Source organism: Penaeus chinensis, chromosome 26 (assembly GCF_019202785.1).
Source record: "Penaeus chinensis breed Huanghai No. 1 chromosome 26, ASM1920278v2, whole genome shotgun sequence".
Lineage (NCBI taxonomy): Eukaryota > Metazoa > Arthropoda > Malacostraca > Decapoda > Penaeidae > Penaeus > Penaeus chinensis.
The window spans coordinates 4,441,970-4,451,969 of record NC_061844.1 but is presented as its reverse complement, the minus strand read 5'-3'; the positions used below and the strand labels follow the sequence as shown (position 1 = coordinate 4,451,969).

The 10,000-nt window shown below is 42.3% G+C and overlaps 1 protein-coding gene across 1 annotated transcript in view; it reads right to left on the bottom strand.

The window, feature by feature from the left end:
* Positions 1-9,150, bottom strand: part of LOC125038976 (glutamate receptor ionotropic, kainate 2-like) — a 20,814-nt gene extending 11,664 nt beyond the window's left edge. The window contains exons 1-3 of the mRNA XM_047632694.1: positions 8,980-9,150; positions 7,690-7,743; positions 6,817-6,981 (exon numbers count right to left, since the gene is read on the bottom strand). Of these exons, the coding sequence (XP_047488650.1) occupies positions 6,817-6,981; positions 7,690-7,743; positions 8,980-9,150 (390 nt within the window). The remainder of the gene's footprint in view (positions 1-6,816; positions 6,982-7,689; positions 7,744-8,979) is intronic.
* Between the last annotated feature and the right edge of the window lie 850 nt (positions 9,151-10,000).

Below are 10,000 nucleotides of genomic sequence, written 5' to 3'. Positions count from 1 at the left end.
GAGGAAATAAGGGAGAGGGGGAAAGGGGAGGGGAGGGGGGAAGGGCGGGAGGGGGAGAGGAAATAAGGGAGAGGGGGAAAGGGGAGGGGAGGGAGAGGGGGGAAGGGCGGGAGGGGAGGGGGGAAGGGGGGAGGGGAGGGGGGGAGGGGGGTCATGTCAGACGCATCCCTGGTTTCGCAGAAGTGACACAGAAAGCAGAGGCTGGAGGCGGTAGAATGGAAGGCCATAATCCTGTGGTTTACGTGTTTAGCTATTAAGATTATGTTCGTCTGTCTGTATTTCTGTATATATACTGATTAGATGTGCGTAAATAGATAAACATATATATATATATATATATATATATATATATATATAGAGAGAGAGAGAGAGAGAGAGAGAGAGAGAGAGAGAGAGAGAGAGAGAGAGAGAGAGAGAGAGAGAGAGAGAGAGAGAGAGAGAGATAGAGAGAGAGAGAGAGAGAGACATCTTAGATATACATGTAGATAGATAGATAGATAAATAGATAGATAGATAGATAGATAGATGGGAATACAGACATGTAAATATGAATATGTGTATGTGTGTGCATATATGTATGTATGTATGTATGTATGTATGTATGTATATATGTTTCTTTATGTATCTATATATGTAGGTAGGTAGGTAGGTAGGTAGGTAGGTATGTATGTATGTATGTATGCATGTATGTATATATGTTTCTTTATGTATCTATATATGTATGTACGTATTCATGTATGTAATTATGCATGTATGTACGTATGCATGTATGTACTTATGTATGTATGTACGTACGTATGTGTTCGCGCATGTGTGTGAGTGTGTGTGTGTGTGCGTGTGTGTGTGTGTAAAGGCAAAACATACTCACATCCACACAAAAACAAAACGAATGAATGAATGCGTGACACTACATATCAACGCGCAATAGGGGATGATATAAAGTTGTTGTTTTTCGTGCATAAAGCTTTGGAATAAAAGAGGATGGAACAGAATTATTACGACTGTGATTCAGTGTTTATCAGCTGAGATTTTTCCACGTGAAAGAGAGAGGGGAATGGAGAGAAATGGGGAGAAGGAGAGAGAGAGAGAGAGAGAGAGAGAGAGAGAGAGAGAGAGAGAGAGAGAGAGAGAGAGAGAGAGAGAGAGAGAGAGAGAGAGAGAGAGAGAGAGAGAAAGAGGGAGAGAGAGAGAGAGAGAGAGAGAGAGAGAGAGAGAGAGAGAGAGAGAGAGAGAGAGAGAGAGAGAGAGAGAGAGAGAGAGAGAGAGAGAGAGAGAGAGAGAAACAGAGAAGGGGGGGGGGGGGATCAGAAAGAAACAGACAGAGAAAGACAGAGAGATAAGGACAGGAACAATGAAGACAATTACAAGATAGAGAAAAAAGTTCGATTGCTAGGGAGAAAGAATGATAGCCAACTAACCAGAGACAGACCGACAGACAGACAGACCGACAGACAGAGACACACACACACACACACACGACAGACATACAGACAGACAGACAGACAGACAGACACACACACACACACACACAAACACACAGACAGACAGACAAACACAGACGAAATTGAAATATGTCAAATCTGAAATCCAAGTCGACGATCCGTGCGATATAGTCTCACGCATCGGCTTTTAAAGGTAGACTTTATGGGAATGAAACGTCGACATCCATTCGCCTTCCCTGTTAGACTGGAACGGCGGGAGGGGGGGGGAGAGGGAGAGGGAGGAGAGGGAGAGAGAAGGAGAGGGTGGAAGAAAGGGTGAGAGGGTGGAAGAGATGGAGAGGGAGAGGGAGGAGAGGGAGAGAGAGGGAGAGGGAAGGAGAGAGTGGAGAGGGTGAGGGAGGAGAGGGAGAGAGAAGGAGAGGGAGGAGAGGGAGAGAGAGGGAGAGGGAGAGAGAGGGAGAGAGATGGAGAGGGAGAGGGAGGAGAGGGAGAGAGAGGGAGAGGGAAGGAGAGAGTGGAGAGGGTGAGGGAGGAGAGGGAGAGAGAAGGAGAGGGAGGAGAGGGAGAGAGAGGGAGAGGGAGAGAGAGGGAGAGAGTGGAGAGGGCGAGGGAGGAGAGGGAGAGAAAGGAGGGAGGAGAGGGAGAGAAAGGAGGGAGGAGAGGGAGAGAGAGGGAGAGGGAGAGAGAGGGAGAGAGTGGAGAGGGTGAGGGAGGAGAGGGAGAGAGAAGTAGAGGGAGGAGAGGGAGAGAGAAGGAGAGGGAGGAGAGGTAGAGAGAAGGAGAGAGTGGAGAGGGTGAGGGAGGAGAGGGAGAGAGAAGGAGAGGGTGAGAGGGTGGAAGAGAGGGTGAGAGGGTGGAAGAGAGGGAGAGGGAGAGGGAGAAGAGGGAGAGAGAAGGAGAGAGTGGAAAGGGAGAGGGAGGAGAGGGAGAGAGAAGGAGAGAGTGGAGATGGAGAGGGGAAGAGAGGGTAGAGGAGATGAAGTGTTAAGAGAGAAAGGAAAGAGAAATAGAAAGAGAGGAAGGGAGAGAGAATGACAGAAGAGAGCACGAGTGAAGGGAAGAGGAGAAAATTAAGAGAAGAGTTTAGGGAAGTGAAAGGAGGACGGGGGAGATAAAGGAGAAAGGGAGAGAAAAAGAGAAGTAAAGGGGGGAAAAGGAAAGTAGGACAAGAAGAAGAGGAGAGAGGAGAGGTCAGAGAAAGAAATAAGAGAGACATGGAGAGGAGGGGAAAGGAGATGAGTAAAAAGGAAGAAAGGGGAAGGAAGGAAACAAAGGGAGAAACTGATGAAAGGCGGAGAAGCGAAAGATAAAAGAAAAGTACAAACAGATAGAACAAAAGACGGAGGAAAAAAAAAAAAGAAGAGAAAAGAATAAGTGAAGCCTGATAAACGAGGGAAGCAGAAAGACGCAAAGACAACATAGAGAAAAAAGGAAGAGAAAAAATGAAAAGAAGAATGGGGGAAAGGGAAAGAGCAGTTAGAAGGAAATGAAGCAGGCAGTGAAGAAGAAAAAAAGGGAGGGAGAGGGAAAGAGTGAATAAGAGAGGAAGGCAGATAATATAACGTTATATCAAAGAGAAAACATATGAAATGAAATATATAGAGAAATGAAAAAGACAAAAATAATGTAAAGGAAGAGGGAGGAAGGGAAAGAAATGGGAGGGGAGGAGGAGAAGAGGAGGGGAGGGGAGGAAGGGAAGAGGAAAAAAATGGGAGGGGAGGAGGGGAAGGGGAGAAAGGGAGGGAGGGGATGGGTGAAGGAATAGGGAGAGGGAACGAAGAGAGAAAAGGTGGATGGGAGATAATAAGGAGAAGGAGAAGAAACGGGAGGAAGAGGAGGAAAGGAAGTAGATAAAATAGGAAGTGAGGAAGGAAGTGAAGGATATGAGTAGAGGAATAGGGAGAAGGAGAAGAAAATAGGAAAGAATGGAGGAATAAAGAGATGGGGAAAAAAACGAGAGAAAAGAACAAGGGGCGAGAGAGACGAGGGAATAAAGAAGGGGATGAGGGGGGAGGGAAGAAGATATCCTGACACATTAAATAGAGCAAATAGCAAAATAGGGAAGAGCAGAGGAGCCGAGAAGGGTGACCTGCGAGTGTTGCTTAGTATATCTGCATTTTGTTTATTAATATACACACACAAACACGCATACAGTGAGCCAAACAACAAAAAGGGAAAGAGAGGGGAAGAGAGAGAGAGAGAGAGAGAGAGAGAGAGAGAGAGAGAGAGAGAGAGAGAGAGAGAGAGAGAGAAGAGAGAGAGAGAGAGAGAGAGAGAGAGAGAGAGAGAGAGAGAGAGAGAGAGAGAGAGAGAGAGAGAGAGAGAGAGAAAGAGAGGGGGAGACCAAGAGGGGAAAAGAAGGGAAAGAATAATGAAGGAAGGGAAGGGGGGAGAGGGGAAAGAGCAAGGGAAAGGGAGGAAGAAGGAGAAGAGAAACGGGGGATATGAAAGGGAAAGGAAGGGATAGTGGAGGGAAAGAAAGTTGAAGGAAGGAGACGGGAATAAAAGGGGAGAGAAGGACAGGGAGAGAATGGAAGTGAGGAGACAGGGGAAGGGAATGGAAGGGAAGGAGATGGAAAGGAATGGAAAAGAAAAGAAGGGAGGGAATGGGAAAGAAAGGGTAGGGAGGGAGAAGTGGAGAGGAGAGTTGACATGATAAACTAAGGGAGAAGGCTGGATATATAGAGAGAAAGAGAAAGACCCAGAGAGATAGAGAGAGAGAAAGAGAGAGAGAGAGAGGAGAGAGAGACAGAGAGATAAAGAGAGAGAGAGAGAGAGAGAGAGAGAAAGAGAGAGAGAGAGAGAAAGAGAGAGAAAGAGAGAAAGATAGAGAGAAAGACAAAGAGAGAGAGGGGGGGGGGCAGAGAGAAAAAGAAAAAGAAAAACAGAAAAAAAAACAGAAAGAGAAAAAAAGAGAGACAGATAGAGAGAAAGACACAGAGAGAGAGAGAGAGACAGATAGAGAGAAAGACACACAGAGAGAGAGAGAGAGAGAGAGAGAGAGAGAGAGAGAGAGAGAGAGAGAGAGAGAGAGAGAGAGAGAGAGAGAGAGAGAGAGAAGAGAGAGAGAGAGAGAGAGAGAGAGAGAGAGAGAGAGAGAGAAAGGAGAGAGACTAAGAAACAGAGAAACAACCAGAGCACACAATCCCCCATAACAACGTATCCTAACAATCTTGCTCTACAATCGAGGTAAGTTTATTTGCCTACGTTTATCTTACGTGTACATTAGAAAGCAATTTGTCATTACAAATTAATGCCCTTTGCAACCGGATATTAAAGTTTGGAGATAAAACAGAATTATCAACGCAATAAACACGGCAATATATTTTGGAATAAAGAGGAAATGGATATAGCAAGTAATCGTTTACGGCGGACTGTGATTCATAATCAGTTTTATTGTGAAACACGAATTAATTTGGTGCGTTTAGAGTGACTTATCTGAGTCAAATGACGAGCGGGAGAGAAGGAGGGAGAAGGAGAGAGAGAGAGAGAGAGAGAGAGCAGGGAGAAGGAGAGAGAGAGGGGAGAGAGAGAGAGAGAGAGAGAGAGAGAGAGAGAGAGAGAGAGAGAGAGAGAGAGAGAGAGAGAGAGAGAGAGAGAGAGAGAGAGAGAGAGAGAGACAGACAGATAGATAGAGAGAGAGAGAGAGAAGAGAGAGAGAGAGAGAGAGAGAGAGAGAGAGAGAGAGAGAGAGAGAGAGAGAGAGACAGACAGACAGACAGACAGACAGACAGACAGAGACAGAGACAGACAGACAGACAGACAGACAGACAGAGACAGAGACAGACAGACAAACAGACAGACAGACAGAGACAGAGACAGACAGACAAACAGACAGAAACAGAGAGAGACAGAGAGCTCAATTTCAACAAATTTCTGTGTGTCTTTTCTGCCGTTAGTCACTTTTTACGAGTCCTGGCAGACGGTAAGGGACCAGCCCCGCTCTTTAAGTTACTTTTTATAACAAACTTGTAATGATGATGTTGATGCCTGTTGATGTTGATGAGACAACTTGTGGGGTGCTTATTAACCTATGTTGCAAAGGGCTTCGCAGGGGAAGAGAATGAGAAGGAGAGGGGAAGAGGAGGAGGATGAGAGAGGAAGGAGGGGAAAGATGGGGAAGGGAAGAGGAGGAAGTAGAAAATGGAGAAGGGGGGGGAGGAGGAGGAAGAGGAAAGAGAAGGAAAACAAAAACAAAGAAGCAAAGGTAATAATAGTAGTAATAATGCTGTTAATAATAATGATGATAATAATAATGATAGTAATAATAATAATTTAATGGTAATAATTTAGTAATAATAATATTATAATAATAATAATAATAATGATAATAATAATGATAATAACAATAATAATAAGAAGTAGAAGAAGATAAGGAGGAGGGCAACGGAGAACAACAACAGCGAAAAAAGAAGAAGAAGAGGACGAAGAACAAGAAGAAAACAACAACAAAACAAAAAAAGAACATTCTCGCCGTGTTTCCATATCAACTCATCCACTCATCCACGCACACTTTTATATTCTTTCATTTATTCCTTTATTTACATATCTGTTGTCAAAACAATTTTCTTACCTGTAAAAAAAAAAAGACAAAAAAAAGCGTATCTATTGGTACAAGAATTTTCTTACCTGTAAAAAAAAGGAAAAAAAAAATAATACAAAAAATAAACTATTTTCTTACCTGTAAAAAAAGGAAACAAAATACATATCTATTGGCACAACAATATTCTTGCCTATAAAAAAAATGCAGTCCTTGGTTCCCTTCTGCATAGCTTATAAAATGCCATAATTCGAAAACATTTGAATAAATTTAATTTCCATTTCACAAATACCAATCAAGTGAATTACGCAAAAAAATGGTAATCACGGTCATTATGAATATATATGTAGATTAGAAATATATTGGATAAACAAGTAATTCGTTGATTCCATCGATAAAAAAGTTAAATATATAAATACATTTTGACGTAGATAGGTAGAGGAGGAGGAGTTAGTAAATATAGATGAAATAAAAGCTTAAAAAATAAATAAGTAAATAAAAATCTCTCCTGCTTACTTTAGGTAGACGGGGAAGGAGTTAGTAAATATTGATAAAATAAAAAAAAACTAAATAAATATCTCTCCTGCTTACCTTAATAATAGTCGACTTAGGTAGGCGGGGAGTTAGTAAATATAGATAAAATAAAAAGCTAAATAAATATCTCTCCTGCTTACCTTAATAGTAGGTGACGAGGTAAATATAGTAAATATAGATAAAAATAAAAAGATAAATAAATATCTCTCCTGCTTACCTTAATAATAGTCGACGTAGGTAGACGTAGAGTTAGTAAATATAGATAAAATAAAAAGATAAATAAATATCTCTTCTGCTTACCTTAATAATAGTCGACTTGTTCAAGATGGAATGACCGATAGGCTGAAACTTCTCCATGTCTCTAAGGGTTCTTCTCACTTGAATATTGCTCGTGTCGACGACTCTAAACGCAGTCATGTTGACGAAGTTGTACTTGAAATCCTCGAGGTCAAAGGTCTCAATGTCCTGGGGGGGGGGGGGGAGGGAGGAAGTAGGAGGGAGAGGGAAGGGGGTATAGTTGGGGGAAAAGGGGAGGGAGGGGGGGAAGAGGGGAAGGGGGTATAGTTGGGGGAGATGGGGAAGGAGGGGAGGGGGTGGGGGTAAGGAGGGGAATAGAATAGAAGGGGGGGGGAGTAGAAAGGGTAAAGCCAGTGGTATAGGTTATGGGGAGGAGAATGGAGGGGGGGGCGATGTCGAGAGAAATGGGTGTGAAGGGGAAGGAGATAAGAAGAAAGGACATGATAACAGGGGAGGGGAGAAAGGGGAATAGGAAATGGGGAAATAGGGAGGTTCGAAAGAGAAGGGAAAAGGGTAAAATAGGTGTTTAGTTTAGGGGAAAGGGGAAGGTAAGAGAAGGAAGGGTGATGGGTACGTTTGAGAGGGAAGGGGTGGGGGGGAAGGGGTGATAGGGTTAGTGAGAGAAGGGAAAAGAGGGGGTCATTATTGTTATCATTGTCAATATTCATGTTATTTTCATCTTTTATTAATATAATCCACTCTGTATTCGTCACAATGGCAACCTTTAGCATAATGTTATGTTATTATATTATTTTACATAAAAAAATACAATTCTTATTTTTTTTATTACCATTATCTTAGATTATAAAAAAATAAAGTAAAAAAAAAGTAAAAAAACAAGAAGACAATTTTTTTCTTTTATTAATCTATACTTACGAAGGTTGTGAAGAGATAATGATATCTATAGTCATTCATCTGTAACTGTAGAAGCTGAAAAAGAAAAAAAAGAGACATTTAAAAAAAATATATGTGAAGAATATCAATAAAGGAGAAAATGGAAATGACAGCCATGACACAAAACAAAACAAAACCAAAAAACAGACGTAGAAAAGAAGGGAGTAAACGGAGAAAAAAGGGGAAGAAAAAGGGGGGAGGAAAACAAATGTAGAGTAAGGAAGAGATAGAAAGGAAAAGGAAATGACACCAAGATAAAGTAAGAAAGGAAAGGTGGAGTAATAAAGAGAGAAAAAACAAACAGAGAGAAGAGAGAGAGAAATGTGTATATATATATATATATATATATATATATATATATATATATATATATATATATATATATAACTATATATATACATATATACATATTTTTTGCGTTATTATCATTATGTGTGTGTATGTATATATATATATATATATATATATATATATATATATATATATGAATATATATAAATATATATATATATGTATATATATATATATATATGTGTGTGTGTGTGTGTGTGTGTGTGTGTGTTTGTGTGTGTGTGTGTGTGTGTGTGTGTGTGTGTGTGTGTGTGTGTGTGTGTGTGTGTGTGTGTGTGTGTGTGTGTGTGTGTGTGTGTGTATGTGTGTGTGTGTGTGTGTGTGTGTGTGTGTGTGTGTGTGTGTGTGTGTTGTGTGTGAGTGTGCATGTATATATATACATACATACATACATACATATATATATATATATATATATATATATATATATATATACAGTTTGCTCTAAACCTATATTTTGATAAAAATCCCCAAAATATGAAAAAGAGAATTCCAGTTCTCTTCAACACCGGATACATGAACAAAATCTATGAATATATTTAAGTTGCCGTTTTTAGTTGCTATCTGACCTGTAAAGCCAATTCGGTGTCCTCATATTAAGTGTGTGCGTGGGTGGGTGAGTGAGTGTGTGTGTGTGTGTGTGTGTGTGTGTGTGTGTGTGTGTGTGTGTGTGTGTGTGTGTGTGTGTGCATGTACGTTAAATATATCCGTACATCCACCTCTAAAATCTAGAGCAACATACAAAAAAAAAAAACAGACAAACAATACCCCATCCTTCCGACAACACCCCCCCCCGCCCCCCCCTTCAAAACAAACAAACAAACACAAAACAAACAAAAAATACACACACACAACTCCAAACAACCCCTCCCATTCCCCCCCCTCTCAAAAAACAAACAACAAAAACCAAACGCAACTCACGCATCTCAGGAACAAATGCATGTTTTCCGGCAGAGTGTCGACGATGACGCTGAAAATTTCCTTATATTTGACCTCCTTCAAGATGTCTCTGTAGTTCTCCGGATGACCTTGTCTGATGTAGATCTCGATGCTCTTGTCTGGCGGCGACCTGATGATTTCTTGAAGCTTCATGAGGCCTGGAGGTCGAAAAAAAGGAGGTTAGTGGGGAGGTAAGGGGGTGGGTGGGGTGGGGGTGGGGGAGAATTGGGGGGGTGGGTGGGGGGAGGGAGGAGGAGGAATGGGTGGAAGTGGGTGGAGAGGAGGAATGGGTGGGTGAGTGGGAGGTAAGTGAGTGGGTGGGTGGGTGGGGGGAGGAATGGATAGGGGGAGAAGTGGGGGAGGTATGAGTGGGTGGCGGGAGGAATGGGTGGAAGTGGGTGGGGGAGGAATAGGTGGGGAGGAGGAATGGATGGGTGGGGGAGAGATGGGTGGGTGGAAGTGGGCGGTTAGAGAAATAGGTGGATGGAAGTTGGTGAGTGGAGGAATAGGTGGGTGGAGAAATGGGTGGGTGAGTGGGTGAAAGAGGGTTGGTGATAAAATAGGCAGGGTGATGTGGGTGAGTGGATGGGTAGAGAAATGGGCCGGTGGATGGATGGATGGATGGGTGGATGGTGAATTGATGGCGGATGAGTGGGTGTGTGGATGAGTGGATGTGACTGTGGGTGGATTGGAGAATGGGTAGAAGGACGTGTGGATGTGGGCGGATGAAGGAGTGGGTGAGTGGGCGGATGTAAAAATGGATGGTACGGAAGGGTGGATAGAGAAAAGGGTGGGAAGGCAGGTGGACTGATGGACGGGTGGATAGATGGATTGGTGGATGTATGCGAAAATAGATGGATAGATAGACGAACAGACGAATAAACATAAAAATGCAAGTAGATAAGCAGAATGACTGATAAGTAAGTCGATAGACATACAGACAGACAGAATGCCAATTCAAGTTAATTATTCAGTTATCAGCTAATTAATGAAACTGTTGCTT